General features: G+C 29.3%; 3 protein-coding genes across 8 annotated transcripts; all 3 read right to left on the bottom strand.

Moving 5' to 3' along the window:
* Positions 1-211: 211 nt before the first annotated feature.
* On the bottom strand, positions 212-10310 carry LOC124957428. The gene is made up of 20 exons (XM_047514492.1): positions 10067-10310; positions 9834-9965; positions 9375-9537; positions 8813-8998; positions 8533-8732; positions 8302-8458; positions 8111-8238; positions 7903-8047; positions 6319-6451; positions 6043-6239; positions 3741-3952; positions 3499-3630; positions 2883-3045; positions 2303-2488; positions 2031-2230; positions 1807-1963; positions 1603-1730; positions 1396-1540; positions 556-688; positions 212-482 (listed from the first exon to the last, which is right to left on the bottom strand). Exons 1-20 carry the CDS (start codon positions 10250-10252, stop codon positions 278-280), a joined length of 3288 nt encoding a protein of 1095 aa, XP_047370448.1. The 5' UTR covers positions 10253-10310; the 3' UTR covers positions 212-277.
* Positions 10311-11227: 917 nt separating this feature from the next.
* On the bottom strand, positions 11228-21535 carry LOC124950167 (juvenile hormone esterase-like). Of its 5 annotated transcripts, none has more exons than XM_047496550.1 (11): positions 21429-21535; positions 21192-21345; positions 20965-21096; positions 20505-20667; positions 19945-20130; positions 19665-19864; positions 19434-19590; positions 13692-13819; positions 13484-13628; positions 11896-12028; positions 11230-11816 (listed from the first exon to the last, which is right to left on the bottom strand). In XM_047496550.1, the coding sequence occupies exons 3-11, from the start codon at positions 21025-21027 to the stop codon at positions 11615-11617; spliced, it is 1377 nt and encodes a 458-aa protein (XP_047352506.1). In that variant the 5' UTR covers positions 21028-21096; positions 21192-21345; positions 21429-21535; the 3' UTR covers positions 11230-11614. The 5 variants fall into 5 exon arrangements, with proteins under 5 accessions (XP_047352496.1, XP_047352506.1, XP_047352471.1 ...); XM_047496534.1 differs by lacking the exons at positions 11896-12028; positions 13484-13628; positions 13692-13819 and adding exons at positions 17272-17371; positions 17451-17583; positions 19035-19179; positions 19243-19370 and having other exon boundaries at positions 11638-11814; positions 21192-21535; XM_047496515.1 differs by having other exon boundaries at positions 11232-11816; positions 21192-21535.
* Positions 13899-15865, bottom strand: LOC124950181 (cholinesterase-like). Of its 2 annotated transcripts, XM_047496566.1 has the most exons (6): positions 15642-15865; positions 15415-15546; positions 14956-15118; positions 14394-14579; positions 14114-14313; positions 13899-14039 (listed from the first exon to the last, which is right to left on the bottom strand). In XM_047496566.1, the coding sequence occupies exons 1-5, from the start codon at positions 15825-15827 to the stop codon at positions 14225-14227; spliced, it is 756 nt and encodes a 251-aa protein (XP_047352522.1). In that variant the 5' UTR covers positions 15828-15865; the 3' UTR covers positions 13899-14039; positions 14114-14224. The 2 variants fall into 2 exon arrangements, with proteins under 2 accessions (XP_047352522.1, XP_047352531.1); XM_047496575.1 differs by lacking the exon at positions 15415-15546.
* Positions 21536-24993: the final 3458 nt, after the last annotated feature.

Raw genomic sequence — 24993 nt, 5'->3', positions numbered from 1 at the left:
ATTATTGGTATATAATTTCTTCTTTTCATTTTATCTTTGTTTTTTAACTAAATTTCTAACGGGAATTCATCATACAGGATTTTTAATATTTTTTCTTTTATTTAGCTGAATATCATAAAATCAACATCAGAAGTAATCATCTGTAGGATGATTTAATAATAGAACATTACAATATTAAATATATCACATTGAAATTACAATGTGAATGAGATTAATGATTCACAATAATTGTTTATTTAGGACAAAAATTAATTTAAAATTAAAAGTTGTATGTTATTTATATTACATTCCAGTTTATACCACATCCGTTTATATTATCGCCGAATAATTTCAAGCCTAATTCAATTACATTAATAATCACAGTCATGTATCGATCATGTATTTCCAAATCATCGTTTAACCACAACATTTTACCAGATTTTCTCGAATCTGGCCAAACAATGTTTAGTAAAGTATCGTTGGTACCATCTGGAGTTGGATTTCTGTAAATAAGTAAATATTAATCGAAAGTTTACAATATTGATTATTAATGGAGGATCTATTTTGGATGCTTACCCGTATTTAACAAAATTCGTCCACAAACGAGTCATCCTTTGTTGTAGCAATGTCATCCTGTTCTTTGCCTTGGGATTTACTTGGAATAAATCTGAATAAAATATCATTTCAATTTCATCGGCGTGTGCGGCACCTAAAACAATGAATTATTGCGATTAATAAAAAAAATAAATAAATAAATAAATCAAATCAAAAAGAAAATTTAAATAAAATTAAAATATAGATAAATAAGCGTTAGAGATTTTTTCTTCATTCGTCGTCATAGTATAAGCTAATCGATTTCTTATTTAACTATACCTATCAGTAATATTATATCTATTGATCGAATAGATTCGACATAACTTATAAATTTTTAACAATGTTCTTGAAATATTATTTGTCGTAAATTATATATATAAAACGATCTTTGAAAAATCCTAGATATTTTATATTAACGTTATGATTCTTTGCGAGAGTCATCATCGATTCTTTCTAAGTATCTACGATGACTCATCCCTCTTGGATCATCTTGAGGGTTAGTCCGAAGTTGTTATTAATAATTATCAATTTTGCCAATATTTACAAATCGTAGCAAATATTTTCAAAAGTTATTAAAGTTGTTTTTATTGATCTTCGTACGCGCTTCATAAAGCTTTTTTTCTCAGAAATAAGATATTTTTATTTTTGACACACATATTGACTGATTAAATAGTTCCATATAACGATTAAAAAGTCTACGTAATTTTCGGATTAACATATATGATTTTAATATATTAAATCTTTAATGTCTAATGTAAACATTTTTGAAATCTCAAGTCAAAAAGAACATACTGTATATATTAGATATATAACAAAACTTACCGTTTATATCAATGTGATCTAGGACTTTGTGTAAGGATTTGTTATAAGCGAAATCATATCGATAGTAATAAATAGGATCATTGAATTTTGCCATTAACTTTTGCGTGTAATCTATAGGAGCCATAAACGAGATTTCAGAAGTAACCTAGAAAGTATTATAAATAAATTAATTTACAAAAATTCTATTTATTATTTAATCTGACTAACCTTTATGAGTTTATGTATGCTGACATTCGCTATGTCTTCGTTTAAATTCAACAGATCGATGTTTTTAATACCAAGATCAGAAGCGAGTTCCGAAGATATATTAAAACTTTTGCGAATATCTTCTAATGCTATAAAATTCAAAATAATAATATAAAGCAAATGAAAAATGGAAATCTATATAGGATTAATGTCGAGATTACTAACATCCTGCAAATTCAAGAGCTTCGTCTTTGTTGTAGCCTAACATTTGAGGTCCGTGATTATAATTTCCAGATCTGTATTTCTTTAAAGAACATTCAGTTATGAACCAATCTGGACCATAATTTGGATTCTCTAGAGTTGGTTTTAACGGAGGATCCACCTAGAATCATGAGCTTATGAATATTTTTATTCGTTATAATGGAATCATTTCAAAAAGGAATTCCTACCAGCGTTGCATTTGAAATTGTTTTAGTCAAATTTTCTACATCGACTTTATAATAAAATTCAAGTAACTCATCAACGTTCGTAGCTGTGGATCCAAGTTCCTTAGCGAATGTGTAAGCTCTTTCTGTTGCTTCTTTTGGTATACTGAATCCCCAATAACATAATGGTACCCCACTCATTTCGATTGAACTACGGAACAGACCTGTCAAAGGAATAAAATTAAGTGAGTATTAAATAAATTTTGATTTTGAGTATAAAGGAAATCATTGAATACCTTTCGATTTTTCTGAAAGTATGTGAAAACCTATACTAACACTACCAGCACTTTCACCAACTATCGTCACCTTGTTTGGATCACCACCAAATTTTGCTATGTTGTCGCGAACCCATTTTAGACCAAGATTCTGATCTTTTAAGCCTGCGTTGCCAGTTGCATTTTGATGTTGCAACGCTAAAAATCCTGTGCGGAATATTATTAAAATTGATTTGTTAATTCGATTTTTTTTTTTTTTTTATTATTTATTTCATCGTTATTTCTTTTAAAAAGGTATTAATAATTAGATAAAGTTATTTGTAATATTGATAAACTAACACTAAATTTTTCCTTGATTAGCTTATTTGTTTTCAATCAATAATTCTCAATCGTAACTATTGTCAAATTAGTTGGGCGTTTGCCGAATACCTTGCTTATCGATCGTTCTTATCTAATGAATAAATGAATCAATATAATGACTCGTATATTCTTTGTCATCATATCGTATATTTGAACGGTTAAAAAACAAATTTGTATTTAAATTTTATACATTAATTTTATCTATCTATTTTTCAGTTACTGAATAAATTAATTATCATACCAAGAGCGCCCAACCGGTAATTAACAATGACGACTACGATGTCTTCTTCGATCAGATAATCAGGAGAGTAATAGAATTTCGAAGTTATTCCATGAATAAAGGAACCCCCATGAATCCAGTACATAACAGCTTTGAGTTTAATATCTTTTCCATCTTTTGGGAGCTACAGGGAAATATTGGAAAATAATATTTATTAAATAAAATAATATTATTACTAAATTGTAAAATTCCTACATGCTAAAATATTATAAATATGGAATATAATGTACTACTTTTACATAATGAACGAACGCATGGGTAAAGTTTGTAGTGAAAGTGCATAACCGTTGGCTAGAACGAGAAATCTATAAAAATTGGCTTTCTATTGTTTGGTAATCGAATTAATAGCACGTGACGTTTCTTTCATTATTTTTTCTTTTTTATTCAGAATGTTGAGAAATAATAAAGATGATAAAATGTTTCAAGGTGTTAATTTAACGCGATTGAATAAACCGATAAAAACTTATGAAAATAAATTTGTATGTATCCCTTATTTATAAAAATATATCTTTATGAAAGATATTAGATGAATATATCGATAATCAACATATTGAATAATAAAAAAATGAAAAATTACCTGCGGCGTATAGACATTGAGATTCAAACAATCCTCTTGGCCGATAAATGTGTTATTATATATTTGTGGACAAACAGGACCATCCTTTGTAGCATCGAATACTTTGGTCCATGGATCTACTTCGACAGGTGGCTAAAGAAAATTTCCATTGGCTTTGGACATCATGTCGATTTTTTTTAGCTCTCTCTCTCTCTCTCTCTCTCTTTCTCTCTTCCTTTTTCTCTTAATTACGATAAACTTACTCTAAATCGAAGATGTTCAACTGGTGGTTTGCCGTAAGGGATACCTCTGTAGGAGTGATACTTCTTGGATTCTTTGATGGTCGTCAAAACGAGACCCTTCACTGGTCCTTTGGTAGTTTGTATCACTGGTGAAAACTCATCTGCCAAGGACCAATAAAATAAGAGAAAAACATATAGTAAGAATATACTGTACGTCGTCATTATTAGCTCAGCTTAAAAGGATAACTAATGCTTATATCGTTGGTTAACATATATAAGTATTTCAAAAAATGCTGAAATGAAACTGGTGGGGTATAGATATCATAGCAGGAAAATATTTGCATCTGCGTATTATCATTATCCGTTTGGCTGCTGACGTATTTTTTCGCATTTTTGGCACAACATAAGAAGAGCGCGATAGTGCTCCTCAACAATCAAACATTTACATATAACTTACATCATAAATATCCACTGATACGTAACTGGCCATCTGGTAGAATTGTTTCATATATTAAAACCTGTTGATAGTATATAATTTCAAGGCGACATATATTATCTTCCGACTGTCGCAACATAATAATAAACATAATGTGCATGAATGAAATACAACATTGTTAATTCTCCATTTATTTTAATAAATTTTGTTTTAAGGTTAGCTTATCCTTCTTGTTAATTCTTCGTTTATTTAAATCAAAATGATATTCTCATAGTCCATAATCTAAATGGATAATTCTCTAGCAAGCTATAGAGATTATATATTAAAGGAATTTTCTTGCTCATTCGATTCTACAGATTAAATATCGTTCTTATAGATAATTAATTAATATGTCAAAAAATATATTTTTTGTATATATATATAACTTCTATATTTTCTTATATGATACATAGATACCGAACGTGAATTAATCGTTCAGAATTTAAATGTATATTTATCTAATTGGATCTTTGGAATCGATAAACGTGTTACATTTTGTTACGAAATTTTAAATTATCAGTTTTTTTCAGTCTGACCTTGAAAACTTCGCTAGATATTGATCTTAAGAAACTAACAATGATGAATGCTGTCCTGAGCGACACAACATACTTACTATTTTATCGGTAAGATAAAATCGTAAGTAGCCCGATAGTAACAGTAAAACAGGCTGAAAAACGAATGAATCAGAGAACAACGTATTAGAATTAACGATTTCAAGTTTTTTACCTTTTATTTGGACGATGTAATTATTTAAGAATGGATTTTCTTCTTAATTATGAGCGAATAACGTTCAATAAAGTTATGAAAGAATATAAATCATTCAACTTATTACGAATTTATTAACTATTAGATATAGTTTTATTAGTTTATTAATAAAAACAGAAAATTGTAGAACGCAGATACGTTAACTAACACTTCGGTTTCATCGAATGCAAAATACAGATTTATTAATTAATTATTTTTTTTAACGAATCTATATTAAAGATTTATTAATTAATTATTGGTTTCAACGAATCCAGAATATAAACTTAATAATTTATCGTATAGTTATTAAGTCATTAGTGACTGGATTTATAGAATGACAAATACTAAATACCTTTTTTGATTGACTTTTACTGACTGCAAACTTTTTTATTTCCCCTTCCTCAGAGGCATCTAGGTCATCACATAAAAAACTTGTTAAAAATAAAAGAGTTCCTTTCCATTTCTCTCTTTTTCTCTCCTTATCTCCTCTCTTTCTCTCTCTCTCTCTCTCTCTCTCTCTATCTTGTTTCCCTACCTCTATTACTTCTCATTTACCCTCTCTACCTCCTCAAGCTCAATCATTCTTAATATTGTATAAAAATGCTATTCTGATTGGTTCAAAACTAAATATCAGAAGTCTATTGTATTACGAAGTCAGATCCGATTGAAGCAAGATTAGAGGAATTTATTAGAATGATTTAACGGAATACAGTTTTATAAAGAGTGATGTTGTAGATCATTTGAACTCCTTATGTCATTTCCAGAGGTATTGAATGAATGGATCTCTTGAGTTTTAAAGAGTTATGGGTTATTGACAACGGTTCAATTATGTTGAGATTTTAAAATAAATATTTAAAAACATCGATTTAACTTTTTATTTAAACATATTCTTAGTTTATGTATTTATAGAAAAAAAATAATAATAATAAAATAAAGAAATAAACTTACGCAAATGAAATTGAAAAAATTTTAAGTTGACAGCTAAATCATTTAATAATTTTATTTCACTTATAAAGTTACAATATGGAAATTACATTTGTATTTAGATAATTACTTAAGAAATTATATAACTCAAGTGAATAATAATTAATCTTGTATGTTATTTTTCCCATTCAATATCACATCCGTCTCTCGGTCCACCGTTTAATTGTAGACCATTTTCAATCATAGTAATATCAGAACTCTTGTATCGATCATGTATTTCCAAATCATCGTTCAACGACAACATTTTGCCAGATTTTTTCGAATCTGGCCAAACAACGTTTAGTAAAGTATCGTTGGTACCATCTGGAGTTGGATTTCTGTAAACAAGTAAATATTAATCAAAGTCTTCCACTTATGACATAGCTTGCTACTAGACAATCCATTTTGAATTCTAACCCGTATTTAATAAAATTCGTCCACAAACGTGTCATCCTTTTTTGTAACAGAGTCATCCTGTTCTTTGCATTGGGATTTACTTGGTATGTATCTGAATAAAATAGCATTTCCAAATCGTCACCATGTGCAGCACCTATAACAATTAATTATTATGATTAATAAAAAAAAATAAAATAAAAAGATTGAATAAGTAAAAAGTTACAAATTTCTCTTATTTATAGCCAAAAAATCAACTAAAGATTTCTTATGGTACTATAATTGTGAAACAGGCTCGGTAAAGATATTAATATTTAAAAATATTCCAGTATCCAATATTATTTGTTATCAATTTTATATGTAAAACGATTTTTTCAATGTAATCATGTAAAAACTTTTGTCTACGAAGCATTTATATTTAATCAAGAATACCTCAGGAGAAAAATTCTTACTGACTGTGATCTCACCTAAAGGTTTCTAGAGATTGTCGAATGAATGCAATAATACATCTAAACTTTAGAAGATTGAAAATACTTTATAATAAATTTATGATGATCCATGTTAAAAAGTCTTGATATTTTCCAAGTATCTAGGTAATTAATACTAATCTAAGTAACTATCATCCTTTCTACAGAGCTTTATAGGCAGGCTATGATGTTAATAATCATCAGTTACTCGATCAATAAAAAACAGTCGTTCTATATTTAACCTTGAATCGAGCGAGAACAAACAACTCTCAAATCATAGCAAACATCTTTCAAAGTTAACTTGCCGTTTCGATCTTTATGTATGCGCGTATAAACTTGTTCCTTTAGGGAAAAGACATTTTTATTTTTGATTCTCATATTGCTAATTACTACTGTTTTATATAGTAATTAATTAGTCCATGTGATGTCAACTTTCAAAGTTACCATACAAATGAGGAATAGACTGACTGATAATAATCTCGCAGTAGAGTTATTTGGTGGTGATATTTGGAATAATGAAGTTATATTTAGGAATAATGAAAGAAGGAGATATGCACCAACATTAGATAAGGAAGACATACCGAAAATCCCTCATTTAAAGGTTATTAGTCAAACCGTAGAAAAATGGATTACGGACACCATTTATACAGAGTGTATGTCACTCTACGGCACCAGTTTATTTCTTCTCTAAAATCATGTAAATGATTGTCTACGAGACACCTGTGGTTAATGAGTATATCTCTTGGCAAAAATCTTTGCTAGCTGTTTCAAGAAATGTTAGAATGAATGCAACATAGCCTTTAGTGTTATCGAACCTATGGATTCATCGGTGCTGATAAATGCCGCTTTGAAGATGTGGTATGAACGTATTCATCTTAACATAATATGATATAACAGAATAGGAAAATAATGAACTATTAAATGAACAACTGCATTTTCATATTCAAGTAGTAATTGACCGGGATATTTTCAGACCTGAATTTCACCATAATTTCTTATACAATATTGGTGCTAGTGTTCCTCTCACCTATAAATTTGGAAAAATCACCAAGGTAATATCTTATCTAAACTAATATCCTTAATGTATAAACCTCAAGCCACATATATACCCTATATATACTGGATATATAATAAAACTTACCCTCTATATCAATCCCAATTAAGATTTTGTGTAGCGATTTGTTATAAATGAAATCATATCGATAATAATAAATAGGATCGTCGAATTTTGCCATTAATTTTTCCTTGTAATCTATAGGAGATATAAACAGAACTTCCGTAGCAGTCTAGAAAGTATTATAATAGAGTTAATTTATTCAAAATCGTATCTATTTCTTAATTTAACTTACCTTTATGATTTGACGTAAGGTGGCATTCGTTATACCATCTTCTATATTTGGCATGTCGATTTTTGTAATTCCAAGTTGTAAAGCGTATGTCCAAGAAAATTTCACACAATCGAGAGTATCTTCCATTGCTAGAAAATTTAAAATAATAATATAAAGTTAATGTAAATGGAATGAATAGCAAGAATGCTTACTATCTACGAAAAAAAGAGCTTCGTCTTTGGTATAGCCTAACATTTGAGGTCCGTGATTATAATTTCCAGATCTGTATTTCTTTAATGAACATTCGGTTAAGAACCAATCTGGACCGTAATTTGGATTTTCCAGAGTTGGCTTCAAGGGAATATTCAGCTAAAACATTGAGCATATGAAAATTTCTATTAAATAGGAAAATAAATAAAATAATTTCTGAAAGTAATTATTACTTTCGTTGTGTTTGAAATTGTTCTAGTCAAATTTTCTACATCGACTTTATAATAAAATTCAAGTAACTCATCAACGTTCGTAGCTGTGGATCCAAGTTCTTTAGCAAATGTGTAAGCTCTTTTTGTTGCATCTTTTGGTATACTGAATCCCCAATAACATAACGATACCCCACTCATAGCGATTGAACTACGGAATAAACCTGTAAATAGAATGAAATTGAAGATAAGTTGAGTGTTAAATAAATTTTGATTTTGAGCATAAAAGGAAATAATTGGTTACCTTTCGATTTTTCTGAAAGTAAATGAAGATCTACACTAACGCTACCAGAACTTTCACCAACTATCGTCACCTTGTTTGGATCACCACCAAATTTTGCTATATTATCCCGAACCCATCGCAGACCAAGATTTTGATCTTTTAGGCCTGCGTTACCAGTTGCATTTTGATGTTGCAACGCTAAAAATCCTGTGCGGAATGTTATTAAAATTGATTTGTTAATTCGATCTTTTTGTTATTACTTATTTCATCGATATTTCTTTTAAAGAGTATTAAAAATTTGACAAATTTATTTATAATATTGTCAAAGTAACATGGAAAAATACAAAGTAATCAGTAATGTATTCGTTCTGTGAACAATTGTCCATTGTAAATTTTGTGAAGTTAGTTGGCACTTTGTCAGATGCCTTGTTTAACGATCATTCTTTTAGGATTAATGAGACGATCAGTATAGTGACGAATTGTCATTATATCATGTAGCTAGAAGCTCAGAAAACTTTGTATTTCATTTTTAAACATTAATTTCTACCGATATTTCAGTTATTGGATAAATTAACTATCGTACCAAGAGCACCTAACCGGTAATTAACAGTGACGACTACGATGTCCTCTTCAATCAGATAATCAGGAGAGTAATAAAATTTCGAAGGTGCCCCAACAACGAATGCTCCCCCGAAAATCCAAAACATAACAGCTTTGAGATTAGTGTCTTTCCCATCTTTAGGAATCTATTGGAAAACATTGTAAAATAATATTTATTAATCCAATCTAACTAATTGACTAGTGTGATTGTAATTCCAATGGGTTAAAATATTATAAAAGAGTAGTTTAGTAATATTTTTTTACCTAATAATCGTAAAAGTGGAGAAATATTTCTTGCTATTAATTTAACATGGCGTTATGAATGGTTATGATAATAAACTGTGTTATACAGATTGTTTACAAGAATATTTTATAAAGTGCTTTAGTTGAATATATCGTTTTGATAGTTAATATGTTAAATAACATAAGGCTGGAAAATCACCTGCGGAGTATAGACATTGAGATTCAGACAATCCTCTTGTCCGATGAATTTGTTATTCTGCATTTGTGGACAAATAGGACCATCCTTTGTGGCATCGAACTCTTTGGTCCATGGATCTATCTCGACAGGTGGCTAGAGGAAATTCTCATTCGTTTTGGGCGAATTCATGTCAAATCTCTCTCTCTCTCTCTCTCTCTCTCTCTCTCTTTTTCCCTTAATTACGATATACTTACTCTAAATCGAAGATGTCCAATTGGTGGTTTGCCGTAAGGAATACCTCTGTAGGAATGATATTTCTTAGATTCTCTGATGGTCGTCAAAACGAGACCCTTCACCGGTCCTTTGGTAGTTTGTATCACTGGTGAGAATTCAGCTGCCGAGGACCAATTGAACAACAGAAAAATGTAGAGCAAAAACATATTGTACCTCTTCGATGTTAGCTCAACTAAAATAGATAACTAATGGCTATCTTGTAGGTTAACTACTAAAAGTAATTTAGACAATGCTAAGGTAAAACTGGTGGGTATTGTTATCGCAACAGTAAAAATATATATATACGCATACACGTATTATCATTTATAAATGTCCATTATTATGTTACTGGTCAACTGTCAGAATTTCGTAATACATTTCTACTTTTTAGCATAAAAATATTGCATATAATTTCATGGAATAAGTTATTTACAGATTGTCACAATCTCATGATAGGCATGTGGACAAACTTTATTGATACCTTAAAACTTTTTAGTCATTAATAAACTCGTTTCTTAAGTACAAAGAGCATTCACATTGCCCAGTAATGAGATCGTTGACCAGTACCGTAGCATGTTATAAATATAATATATCAAAAGAATTCTGTGTTTATTCTACAGTTTATATGTGGAACGTATCGGTAATTAATAAACATTGATAATGTCGCATATGTTAAAAAATGCATAATTGTCCTATAACTTTTGTATTTTGGTTTAACGAAACGTAGATTCCGAACGCGAATTAATCATTCATAATTTAAATATCGCATGTTTATTTAATTGAATCTTTGGAATCGATAAACGTGTTACATTTTGCTACGTAATTTTAAATTATCAGTTTTTTCAGTCTGCCCGTGAAAACTTAGCCAGATATTAATCTTAAGAAATTAACGATGATGAATACTGTCCTGAGCTACATTATGAGTAAGATAAAATAGTAAATAGTTCGATAGTAACAGTAAAACAGGCTGAAAAACGAAAGAGTCAGAGAACAACGTATTAAAATTAACGATTTCAAGTTTTTTTCCTTTTTTTCGGACGATGTAATTATTTAAGAACAGATTTTCTTCTTAATTATGGGCGAATGACATTCTATAAAGTTATGAAATAATTCATAAGCGTTCAACTTATTACTGATTTATTAACTATTAGATACAGTCTTGTTAGTTTACTAATAAAAACACAAAATTGTAGAACGCAGATACGTTAATCATCAGTTAACAGTTTCATGGACTGCAAAATACAGATTTATTGATTAATTACGATATAATTATATTATTGATATAATTTTTTAACGAATCCATGATAAAGATTTATTAATCAATTATCGGTTTCAATGATTACAGAATGTGTACTTAAGAGCTAATCGCACGGATATTAAGTAATAAACGGGCGGATTTATAATAGAGAGTTAGATCACTTAATAGTTAAATTCCACTTATAACGATACCATATTAATAACTAAATTGAAATTAAGTTAACAATTTAAGAAATTATTTAACTCAAGTGAATAATAATTAATCTTGTATGTTATTTTTCCCATTCGATATCACATCCGTCTCTCGGTCCACCGTTTAATTGTAGACCATTTTCAATCATAGTAATATCAGAACTCTTGTATCGATCATGTATTTCCAAATCATCGTTCAAGGACAACATTTTGCCAGATTTTTTCGAATCTGGCCAAACAACGTTTAGTAAAGTATCGTTGGTACCATCTGGAGTTGGATTTCTGTAAACAAGTAAATATTAATCGAAGTTTTCCACTTACGACATTGCTTGCTACTAGACAATCCATTTTGAATTCTAACCCGTATTTAATAAAATTCGTCCACAAACGTGTCATCCTTTTTTGTAACAGAGTCATCCTGTTCTTTTCATTGGGATTTACTTGGTATGTATCTGAATAAAATAGCATTTCCAAATCGTCACCATGTGCAGCACCTATAATAATTAATTATTAAGATTAATAAAAAAAAAAAAATAAAATAAAAAGATTGAATAAGTAAAAAGTTACAAATTTCTCTTATTTATAGCCAAAAAATCAACTAAAGATTTCTTATGGTACTATAAATGTGAAACGAGCTCGATACATATGTTAATATTCAAAAATATCCCAGTATCCAATATTATTTGTCATCAATTTTATATGTAAAACGATTTTTTCAATGTGATCATGTAAAAAATTTTTTCTACGAAGCACCTATATTTAATGAGGAATACCTCAGGAGAAAAATTCTTACTGACTGTGATCTCACCTAAAGGTTTCTAGAGATTGTCGAATGAATGCAATAATACATCTAAACTTTAGAAGATTGAAAATACTTTATAATAAATTTATGATGATCCATGTAAAAAACTCTTGATATTTTCCAAGTATCTAGGTAATTAATACTAATCTAAGTAACTATCATCCTTTCTACAGAGCTTTATAGGCAGGCTATGATGTTAATAATCATCAGTTACTCGATCAATAAAAAACAGTCGTTCTATATTTAACCTTGAATCGAGCGAGAACAAACAACTCTCAAATCATAGCAAACATCTTTCAAAGTTAACTTGCCGTTTCGATCTTTATGTATGCGCGTATAAACTTGTTCCTTTAGGGAAAAGACATTTTTATTTTTGATTCTCATATTGCTAATTACTACTGTTTTATATAGTAATTAATTAGTCCATGTGATGTCAACTTTCAAAGTTACCATACAAATGAGGAATAGACTGACTGATAATAATCTCGCAGTAGAGTTATTTGGTGGTGATATTTGGAATAATGAAGTTATATTTAGGAATAATGAAAGAAGGAGATATGCACCAACATTAGATAAGGAGGACATACCGAAAATCCCTCATTTAAAGGTTATTAGTCAAACCATAGAAAAATGGATTACGGACACCATTTATACAGAGTGTATGTCACTCTACGGCACCAGTTTATTTCTTCTCTAAAATCATGTAAATGATTGTCTACGAGACACCTGTGGTTAATGAGTATATCTCTTGGCAAAAATCTTTGCTAGCTGTTTCAAGAAATGTTAGAATGAATGCAACATAGCCTTTAGTGTTATCGAACCTGTGGATTCATCGATGCTGATAAATGCCGCTTTGAAGATGTGGTATGAACGTATTCATCTTAACATGATATGATATAACAGAATAGGAAAATAATGAACTATTAAATGAACAACTGCATTTTCATATTCAAGTAGTAATTGACCGGGATATTTTCAGACCTGAATTTCACCATAATTTCTTATACAATATTGGTGCTAGTGTTCCTCTCACCTATAAATTTGGAAAAGTCACCAAGGTAATATCTTATCTAAACTAATATCCTTAATGTATAAACCTCAAGCCACATATATACCCTATATATACTGGATATATAATAAAACTTACCCTCTATATCAATCCCAATTAAGATTTTGTGTAGCGATTTGTTATAAATGAAATCATATCGATAATAATAAATAGGATCGTCGAATTTTGCCATTAATTTTTCCTTGTAATCTATAGGAGATATAAACAGAACTTCCGTAGCAGTCTAGAAAGTATTATAATAGAGTTAATTTATTCAAAATCGTATCTATTTCTTAATTTAACTTACCTTTATGATTTGACGTAAGGTGGCATTCGTTATACCATCTTCTATATTTGGCATGTCGATTTTTGTAATTCCAAGTTGTAAAGCGTATGTCCAAGAAAATTTCACACAATCGAGAGTATCTTCCATTGCTAGAAAATTTAAAATAATAATATAAAGTTAATGTAAATGGAATGAATAGCAAGAATGCTTACTATCTACGAAAAAAAGAGCTTCGTCTTTGGTATAGCCTAACATTTGAGGTCCGTGATTATAATTTCCAGATCTGTATTTCTTTAATGAACATTCGGTTAAGAACCAATCTGGACCGTAATTTGGATTTTCCAGAGTTGGCTTCAAGGGAATATTCAGCTAAAACATTGAGCATATGAAAATTTCTATTAAATAGGAAAATAAATAAAATAATTTCTGAAAGTAATTATTACTTTCGTTGTGTTTGAAATTGTTCTAGTCAAATTTTCTACATCGACTTTATAATAAAAATCAAGTAACTCATCAACGTTCATTGCTTTGGAACCAAGTTCTTTAGCAAATGTCTAAGCTCTTTCTGTTGCATCTTTTGGTATACTGAATCCCCAATAACATAACGATACCCCACTCATAGCGATTGAACTACGGTATAAACCTGTAAATAGAATGAAAATGAAGATAAGTTGAGTGTTAAATAAATTTTGATTTTGAGCATAAAAGGAAATAATTGGTTACCTTTCGATTTTTCTGAAAGTAAATGAAGATCTACACTAACGCTACCAGAACTTTCACCAACTATCGTCACCTTGTTTGGATCACCACCAAATTTTGCTATATTATCCCGAACCCATCGCAGACCAAGATTTTGATCTTTTAGGCCTGCGTTACCAGTTGCATTTTGATGTTGCAACGCTAAAAATCCTGTGCGGAATGTTATTAAAATTGATTTGTTAATTCGATCTTTTTGTTATTACTTTTTTCATCGATATTTCTTTTAAAGAGTATTAAAAATTTGACAAATTTATTTATAATATTGTCAAAGTAACATGGAAAAATACAAAGTAATCAGTAATGTATTCGTTCTGTGAACAATTGTCCATTGTAAATTTTGTGAAGTTAGTTGGCACTTTGTCAGATGCCTTGTTTAACGATCATTCTTTTAGGATTAATGAGACGATCAGTATAGTGACGAATTGTCATTATATCATGTAGCTAGAAGCTCAGAAAACTTTGTATTTCATTTTTAAACATTAATTTCTACCGATATTTCAGTTATTGGATAAATTAACTATCGTACCAAGAGCACCTAACCGGTAATTAACAGTGACGACTACGATGTCCTCTTCAATCAGATAATCAGGAGAGTAATAAAATTTCGAAGGTGCCCCAACAACGAATGCTCCCCCGAAAATCCAAAACATAACAGCTTTGAGATTAGTGTCTTTCCCATCTTTAGGAATCTATTGGAAAACATTGTAAAATAATATTTATTAATCCAATCTAACTAATTGACTAGTATGATTGTAATTCCAATGGGTTAAAATATTATAAAAGAGTAGTTTAGTAATATTCTTTTACCTAATGATCATAAAGTGGAGAAATATTTCTTGCTATTAATTTAACATGGCGTTATGAATGGTTATGATAATAAACTTTGTTATATAGATTGTTTACAAGGAAATTTTGTTAAAGTGCTTTAGTTGAATATATTGTTTTGATAGTTAATATGTTAAATAACATAAAGATGGAAAATCACCTCCGGCGTATAGACATTGAGATTCAGACAATCCTCTTGCCCGATGAATTTGTTATTATGCATTTGTGGACAAATAGGACCATTCTTTGTGGCATCGAACTCTTTGGTCCATGGATCTACCTCGACAGGTGACTAGAGGAAATTCTCATTCGTTTTGGACGAATTCATGTCGAATCTTTCTCTCTCTTTCTCTCTCTCCTTTTTTCTCTTAATTACGATATACTTACTCTAAATCGAAGATGTCCAATTGGTGGTTTGCCGTAAGGAATACCTCTGTAGGAATGATATTTCTTAGATTCTCTGATGGTCGTCAAAACGAGACCCTTCATCGGTCCTTTGGTAGTTTGTATCACTGGTGTGAATTCAGCTGCCGAGGACCAATTGAACAACAGAAAAATGTAGAGCAAAAACATATTATACTTCTTCGATGTTAGCTCAGCTAAAATAGACAACTAATGGCTATCTTGTAGGTTAACTACTGAAAGTAATTTAGACACTGCTAAGGTAAAACTGGGTATTGTTATCGCAACAGGAAATATATATATATATATATATGCATATACGTATTATCATTTATAATTGTCCATTATTATGTTACTGGTCAACTGTCAGAATTTCGTAATACATTTCTACTTTTTAGCATAAAAATATTGCATATAATTTCATGGAATAAGTTATTTACAGATTGTCACAATCTCATGATAGGCATGTGGACAAACTTTATTGATATCTTAAAACTTTTTAGTCATTAATAAACTCGTTTCTTAAGTACAAAGAGCATTCACATTGCCCAGTAATGAGATCGTTGACCAGTACCGTAGCATGTTATAAATATAATATATCAAAAGAATTCTGTGTTTATTCTACAGTTTATATGTGGAACGTATCGGTAATTAATAAACATTGATAATGTCGCATATGTCAAAAAATGCATAATTGTCCTATAACTTTTGTATTTTGGTTTAACGAAACGTAGATTCCGAAAGCGAATTAATCATTCATAATTTAAATATCGCATGTTTATTTAATTGAATCTTTGGAATCGATAAACGTGTTACATTTTGCTACGTAATTTTAAATTATCAGTTTTTTCAGTCTGCCCGTGAATACTTAGCCAGATATTAATCTTAAGAAATTAACGATGATGAATACTGTCCTGAGCTACATTATGAGTAAGATAAAATAGTAAATAGTCCGATAGTAACAGTAAAACAGGCTGAAAAACGAAAGAGTCAGAGAACAACGTATTAAAATTAACGATTTCAAGTTTTTTATCTTTTTTTCGGACGATGTAATTATTTAAGAACAGATTTTCTTCTTAATTATGGGCGAATGACATTCTATAAAGTTATGAAATAATTCATAAGCGTTCAACTTATTACTGATTTATTAACTATTAGATACAGTCTTGTTAGTTTACTAATAAAAACACAAAATTGTAGAACGCAGATACGTTAATCATCAGTTAACGGTTTCATGGACTGCAAAATACAGATTTATTGATTAATTACATTTTTTAACGAATCCATGATAAAGATTTATTAATCAATTATCGGTTTCAATGATTACAGAATGTGTACTTAAGAGCTAATCGCACAGATATTAAGTAATAAATGGGTTGATTTATAATTGATAGTTAGATCACTTAATAGTTAAATTCCACTTATAACGATACCATATTAAAAATTAAATCTGAATTAAGTTAACTATTTAAGAAATTTTTTAACTCAAATGAATAATAATTAATCTTGTATGTTATTTTTTCCATTTGTTATTACATCCGTTAATTAATCCACCGATTAATTGTAACCCAGTTTCAATCATTGTGATATCTTGATTCTTGTATTGATCATGTATTTCCAAATCATCGTTTAACCACAACATTTTACCAGATTTTTTCGAATCTGGCCAAACAACGTTTAGTAAAGTATCGTTGGTACCATCTGGAGTTGGATTTCTGTAAACAAGTAAATATTAATCGAAGTTTTCCACTTACGACATTGCTTGCTACTAGACAATCCATTTTGAATTCTAACCCGTATTTAATAAAATTCGTCCACAAACGTGTCATCCTTTTTTGTAACAGAGTCATCCTGTTCTTTTCATTGGGATTTACTTGGTATATATCTGAATAAAATAGCATTTCCAAATCGTCACCATGTGCAGCACCTATAATAATTAATTATTAAGATTAATAAAAAAAAAAAATAAAATAAGAAGATTGAATAAGTAAAAAGTTACAAATTTCTCTTATTTATAGCCAAAAAATCAACTAAAGATTTCTTATGGTACTATAAATGTGAAACGGGCTCGGTACAGATGTTAATATTCAAAAATATCCCAGTATCCAATATTATTTGTCATCAATTTTATATGTAAAACGATTTTTTCAATGTGATCATGTAAAAAATTTTGTCTACGAAGCACCTATATTTAATGAGGAATACCTCAGGAGAAAAATTCTTACTGACTGTGATCTCACCTAAAGGTTTCTAGAGATTGTCGAATAAATGCAATAATACATCTAAACTTTAGAAGATTGAAAATACTTTATAATAAATTTATGATGATCCATGTAAAACACTCTTGATATTTTCCTATTATTTAGGTAACTAATACTAATTTAAGTAACTATCATCCTTTCTAGAGAGCTTTATAGGCAGTTCATGATGTTATTAATCATCAGTTAATCGATCAATAAAAACCAGTCGTTCTATATTTAACTTTGAATCGAGGGAGAACAAACAACTCTCAAATCATAGCAAACATCTTTCAAAGTTAACTTGCCGTTTCGATCTTTATGTATGCGCGTATAAACTTGTTCCTTTAGGGAAAAGACATTTTTATTTTTGATTCTCATATTGCTAATTACTACTGTTTTATATAGTAATTAATTAGTCCATGTGATGTCAACTTTCAAAGATACCATACAAATGAGGAATAGACTGACTGATAATAATTTCGCAGTAGAGTTATTTGGTGGTGATATTCGGAATAATGGAGTTATATTTAGGAATAATGAAAGAAGGAGATATGCACCAATATTAGATAAGGAGGACATACCGAAAATCCCTCATTTAAAGGTTATTAGTCAAACCGTAGAAAAATGGATTACGGACACCATTTATACAGAGTGTATGTCACTCTACGGCACCAGTTTATTTCTTCTCTAAAATCATGTAAATGATTGTCTACGAGACACCTGTGGTTAATGAGTATATCTTTTGGCAACAATCCTTATTGGCCGTTTTAAACATTTCCAGAAATGTTAGAATAGATCTAATATAGTCTCTTGTGCAGGCTGTTAAACCTAAGGATTCATTGATGCTGGAGAAAGCTACTTTTGATTATCTGCTAGGAACGTATTCATTTTATCATGTTATGATATAATGGAGTAGGAGGTAGTAAATAATGATCTATTATATAAACAACTACGTTCTTATATTCAAGTAGTAATTGATCGGGATATTTTCAGATCAGAATTTCTTATTCTATATTGGTGCTAGTATCCCTATTATTCATCTCTTAAATTTTGGTAACATTTACGACTAATATCCTTAATATATAAATCTCAAGTTTTACATATACAGTATATATACTGGATATATAATAAAACTTACCCTCTATATCAATCCCAATTAAGATTTTGTGTAGCGATTTGTTATAAATGAAATCATATCGATAGTAATAAATAGGATCGTCGAATTTTGCCATTAATTTTTGCTTGTAATTTATAGGAGATATAAACAGAACTTCCGTAGCAGTCTAGAAAGTATTATAATAGAGTTAATTTATTCAAAATCGTATCTATTTCTTAATTTAACTTACCTTTATGATTTGACGTAAGGTGGTATTCGTTATACCATCTTCTATTTTTGGCATGTCAATTTTTGTAATTCCATGTTGTAAAGCGTATGTCCAAGAAAATTTCACACAATCGAGAGTATCTTCCATTGCTATAAAATTTAAATTAATAATATAAAGTTAATGTAAATGGAATGAATAGCAAGAATGCTTACTATCTACGAAAAAAAGAGCTTCGTCTTTGGACGAGCCTAACATATGAGGTCCGTGATTATAATTTCCAGATCTGTATTTCTTTAATGAACATTCGGTTAAGAACCAATCTGGACCGTAATTTGGATTTTCCAGAGTTGGCTTCAAGGGAATATTCAACTAAAACATTGAGCATATGAAAATTTCTATTAAATAGAAAAATAAATAGAATAATTCCTGAAATTAATTTTTACTTTCGTTGTATTTGAAATTGTTCTAGTCAAATTTTCTACATCGACTTTATAATAAAATTCAAGTAACTCGTCAACGTTCATCGCTGTGGAACCAAGTTTCTTAGCGAATTCGTAAGCTGTTTGTGTTGCATCTTCTGGTATACTGAATGCATAGTAAGCTAATATCACCCCACTCATAGCGATTGAACTACGGAATAGACCTGTAAATAGAATGAAATTGAAGATAAGTAGAATGTTAAATAAATTTTGATTTTGAGCATAAAAGGAAATAATTGGATACCTTTCGATTTCTCTGAAAGAATATGAAAATCTACGCTAACACTACCAGCACTTTCACCAACTATCGTCACCTTGTTTGGATCACCACCAAATTTTGCTATGTTATCCCGAACCCATCGCAGACCAAGATTTTGATCTTTTAGGCCTGCGTTACCAGTTGCATTTTGATGTTGCAACGCTAAAAATCCTGTGCGGAATATTATTAAACCTGATTTGTTAATTTGATCGTTATGTTATTACTTATTTAATTATTATTTCGTTTAAAAAGTGTTGATAATTGGCCAAAGCTATTTGTCATAATGATATAGTAATACTGAATTTTTTCTCCATTAATATATTTGTTCTATAAATTATTCTTAATCGTAACTTTTGTCAAGTTATTGGGAAATTGGTCTACATTTCTTGCTTATTCATTGTTGTTATCTTATTAATGAAAGAATTAACGTAGTGACGTGTATATTCGTCGTCATTTTCTAAAAGCTTAGAAAAATTTGTATTTCATTTTTGAACATTAATTTTATCTACCGATTTTTCAGTTATTGGATAAATTAGTTATCGTACCAAGAGCACCCAACCGGTAATTAACAGTGACGAATACGATGTCCTCTTCTATCAGATAATCAGGAGAGTAATAAAATTTCGAAGCTGCCCCAACAACGAATGCTCCCCCGAAAATCCAAAACATAACAGCTTTGAGATTAGTGTCTTTCCCATCTTTAGGAAGCTATTGGGAAATATTGTAAAATAATTTTTATTAATCCAATCTAACTAATTGACTAGTATGATTGTAATTCCAATGGGTTAAAATATTATAAAAGAGTAGTTTAGTAATATTTTTTTACCTAATAATCGTAAAAGTGGAGAAATATTTCTTGCTATTAATTTAACATGGCGTTATGAATGGTTATGATAATAAACTGTGTTATACAGATTGTTTACAAGAATATTTTTATAAAGTGCTTTAGTTGAATATATCGTTTTGATAGTTAATATGTTAAATAACATAAGGCTGGAAAATCACCTGCGGCGTATAGACATTGAGATTCAGACAATCCTCTTGGCCCATGAATTTGTTATTATGCATTTGTGGACAAATAGGACCATCCTTTGTGGCATCGAACTCTTTGGTCCATGGATCTATCTCGACAGGTGGCTAGAGGAAATTTTCATTCGTTTTGGACGAATTCATGTCGAATCTTTCTCTCTCTTTCTCTCTCTCCTTTTTTCTCTTAATTACGATATACTTACTCTAAATCGAAGATATCCTATTGGTGGTTTGCCGTAAGGAATACCTCTGTAGGAATGATATTTCTTAGATCCTCTGATGGTCGTCAAAACGAGACCCTTCACCGGTCCTTTGGTAGTTTGTATCACTGGTGAGTATTCAGCGACCAAACACCAACTAAATAAATAAACTTGGAGAAAAAAAATGAAGAGCAAGGGTGAAGTGAACTTTATCATTGTTTCCAAAAAACATGTGCACACCTAATGGTTCCTTTTCATAAATTATCGTATATAAAGCATTGTAGAAAACGTTTGACTACGACTGGTGGTTGGAGACCTTACTGTTGTAAATTCAAAAAATTATTCACTTTTACGTATATATGTACATGTATATATATATATATATATATATATATATATATATGTATATATATATATATGTATATATATATGCATATATATATATGTATATATATATATGTATATATATATGTTTATATATATATAAATATATATATATATATATTTATATATATATATGTATATATATATATATATATATAAATATATATATATATATGTATATATATATATATATTTGTTTTTTCAATGAAAATATCATTTGTACGTACGATTTTCTTTGTATATATATATATATATATATATATATATATATATATATATATATATATATATATAAGCATTAGTGCTTATTTTCAAGGTGATATTTGAATGTTATCTTTAAAATGACGCAGCACAATGTTAAAATATATCGCTCGGGAATAATGTGTTGCTATCATTTCGTTTAACGTTTTTATGTTTAAAAAGAATTCGGTGTAGAGTTGTTAAATAAATACATATTATTAATTTCAAAACAATGGACAGCTATCGACTTTATATCTCTATAACTAATAATAATAAATTATATTGATTAAATACTAATAAACAGTATCGACTAAATATTTTATTTTTAAATATTATTTTTAAATATTTTATTTTTACACAACGGTCCTTCTGCTAATATCCAATGATATTATATTATACGTTAATTCTAATTTCTTATTTAATATTCTGTAGTATTCTGTTCTTTCAATTTTTTTGTATGTTGGTAATTCAAAGTATTATCTGGATAATGGTACTGCAATAATATTAGCGGGTAAACGAATATTGAACTAGCTCGTTAAAGTTTTTAATTTCTTTTTTCTTTTCTTTTCTTTTTCTTTTTTCAGTAATATCCAAACGTCAGCTTGACTTGCGTACGTAAAGAACTTTCATTGTTGATTGTAGGAAAGGGTTTTTAACCAAGAACGATGTCTCTATAATAATGGAAGAGTCGATACGTGACCGTTTCTATAGAACAGTCGATTGCTCTCGAGTTCGTGCCAAAGCAAGTCGAGCCAATTATTGACTCTTGTCGAACGTCCATACATACCTAGATACATTTACATACATACTTGTATATGTACGTAAAGTGTATACGACTCAAGTGGTTCATCTTTAGAAAATTTCTACGACAAGAGATGAAGAAATGAATTAGATAAACGTTTGGTTATTTATTTTAAATGTTACGTTATTCTTTGTTCTTGTCGTTTGTTCGACACAAAATAAAAAATCAAAAAGAAAAGATTCAAAAAAAAAGAAAAAAAGAAAAAATATCTATACATATATTTCTTATCAAAACAATAAATTAAAATCATTCTTGTCTTGAAACAATTCTCATTATTTCATGTAGATATAGATTTATATACATATATACGTATGCACATGGGTTTGTATTCTTTTTAAACGTTGTTTATACTTTCTTTCTTATCATTTATTCGACAGAAAATAAAAAAATATAATATATGTATATAGTTTTTTTATCAAAATGATAAATTATGATAGATTTTTTAAATTTACGTTATTATATATAAATTATGTATATATATTTTTACATATTACACGTATATATATATATATATACGTGTAAATGCGTTTATTTTTTCTTCAGAAAATTTCTACGACAAAAAATGAAGAAACAAATTAGATAAACGTTTGGTTTCTTATCTTAAACGAAAAAGTTTTTCTTCCTCCTTGTCATCTGTTCGACAGAAAATAAAAGAAAAAAACTTATCTTGTTCTTATTAAAATGATAAATCATAATATTTCTCGTCTTTAAACGATTTTCGTCATTTCACGTTATATATATATGTACATATCTATATATACATATGCATATATGTGTATACATAGATATACATATGTATATATGTATATATGTATATATGTATATATATATATATATATATATATATATATACACATATATATATTTGATTGCTTTCACAATCCTTCCCCATTTACTTGATCACGCACGTCCTTCGTCCCTTCGTGCCAAGGGATCGTGTTTCTTGATAAGACTGAAGCAAAATGTGGACATTATCTTACCAAATCTGCCTTTCTCGAAAATTTATATGCGTGGGGTTAATTCCATTTCTACTTATGTCTATTGTTCGAATTTTCTTCCCCCAGTCCTTTTCAATCATGAGTTTAAACAGTACGATAAATGATCGTTCGACTATTGTAGACAGTGATGAACAACGTGAGATAGCCCATGTTGTTTTGTTACGCTATGAATTGTTAATGAAGGAGGAAGAAAAAAGAAAAAAAAAAGACAGAAAGATAGGAAGAAAGATTGGAGAGATAGAGATAGAAATAGAGTGAGAGTGAGAGAGAGAGAGAGAGAGAAAGAGAAAAGAAAAAGAAAATTACAAGAAATTATAGAAGAAAATGGAGATGTCCACTAAATATGTATGTAAGTAGGTATATCTTTATGTATATATAGATAGATACATACATACATACATATATACATATATATATATACACATACATAAATACTTATGCATATGTACATATGTACGTAGATAAAACGTAATGTAGAAAAGGAAAATTGCTTAATGGATTTTAAGTGATAACCCGTTTAAAAGGGTTCAAGTAGGTCGTTATAATAAATGATAAAATGATATTATAATGATTCTGGTTAATACGTCTCTGGTTTTTTTTTTCTACGTTTCTATTTATTATGAAAATATAATACAAAACATCCTATGTTGTATTACATAGATAACAATGCTCAATTAACGTTTCTTCTTCCTTTTTTTTTTTTCTTTTTTTGGGGTTTCTTTTCTTTTCTTTTTTTTTTTCTTCCTTTTTTTTCCTTTTTTGTTCAAACATTACCATATCCAACGCTATGAGAAGCAATATGTCGGGATAGGTAAGGTTATTATATTATTCGTTCCTTCTCTATTCTTCGCGCTTGACTCGTTATTTTTTCTTTTGTTTTTGTTTTTGTTTCGTTTCGTTTCGTTTCATTTCGTTTTGTTTTGTTCTATTCTTTTTTTTTCGGTTTTTCACTTTTCCTTTCACATTTTTCCTTTTTCCTCACTTTTTGTTCTCTCTCTCTCTCTCTCTCTCTCTCTCTCTTTCTCTTTTTTCTTTCGTTATATTATTATTCCTTTGGTTGCTTTTTGATGGAAAAGGCCCGATGATGTGTGTACAGAGATATTATACAGACGAGACGTTATAGAGCAGATACAGATTAGTATTAAATAATAGAAATCATTAATTTCGGCGTTAGTAGGAAGGGTGGGGTGAGGGAAAGTGTTAGGGGAAAGGAAAGAGAGTGGCTTTAAAATAGTCTGTTATTACGTATACGAGTGTGTTTACGTGCATGTATGTGTTTGTGTTATTGTGTTGTTTTATTGTTTCTGTTATTACTATTATCTTGTAACGTTAACGATTGAGCTGAGGAATATGACAGGAGGAGGAAGTTCTTTTTATTTAA

Source organism: Vespa velutina, chromosome 1 (assembly GCF_912470025.1).
Source record: "Vespa velutina chromosome 1, iVesVel2.1, whole genome shotgun sequence".
In the NCBI taxonomy this organism is placed as follows: Eukaryota; Metazoa; Arthropoda; class Insecta; order Hymenoptera; family Vespidae; genus Vespa; species Vespa velutina.
Note: the sequence above shows the minus strand (reverse complement) of the source record. Positions and strands in the feature narration are given on the sequence as shown.

Excerpts from the sequence above, each read along its gene's own strand:
- LOC124957428 (XM_047514492.1), bottom strand. The coding sequence starts at position 10,252 with ATGTTTTTGCTCTACATTTTTCTGTTGTTCAATTGGTCCTCGGCAGCT. Across the intron at positions 9,538-9,833 it reads TCAATGTCTATACTCCGCAG|ATTCCTAAAGATGGGAAAGA; the intron begins GTGATTTTCCAG and ends GTTTTCCAATAG. Across the intron at positions 6,452-7,902 it reads AATTGGGATTGATATAGAGG|GTGCTGCACATGGTGACGAT; the intron begins GTAAGTTTTATT and ends TAATTGTTATAG.
- LOC124950181 (XM_047496566.1), bottom strand. The coding sequence starts at position 15,827 with ATGTTTTTGCTCTACATTTTTCTGTTGTTCAATTGGTCCTCGGCAGCT. Across the intron at positions 15,547-15,641 it reads TTGGACATCTTCGATTTAGA|TCACCTGTCGAGGTAGATCC; the intron begins GTAAGTATATCG and ends AATTTCCTCTAG. Across the intron at positions 15,119-15,414 it reads TCAATGTCTATACGCCGGAG|ATTCCTAAAGATGGGAAAGA; the intron begins GTGATTTTCCAT and ends GTTTTCCAATAG.
- LOC124950167 (XM_047496515.1), bottom strand. The coding sequence starts at position 21,404 with ATGATAAAGTTCACTTCACCCTTGCTCTTCATTTTTTTTCTCCAAGTT. Across the intron at positions 20,131-20,504 it reads TTACCGGTTGGGTGCTCTTG|GATTTTTAGCGTTGCAACAT; the intron begins GTACGATAACTA and ends TATTCCGCACAG. Across the intron at positions 13,629-13,691 it reads CCTTACGTCAAATCATAAAG|ACTGCTACGGAAGTTCTGTT; the intron begins GTAAGTTAAATT and ends AATACTTTCTAG.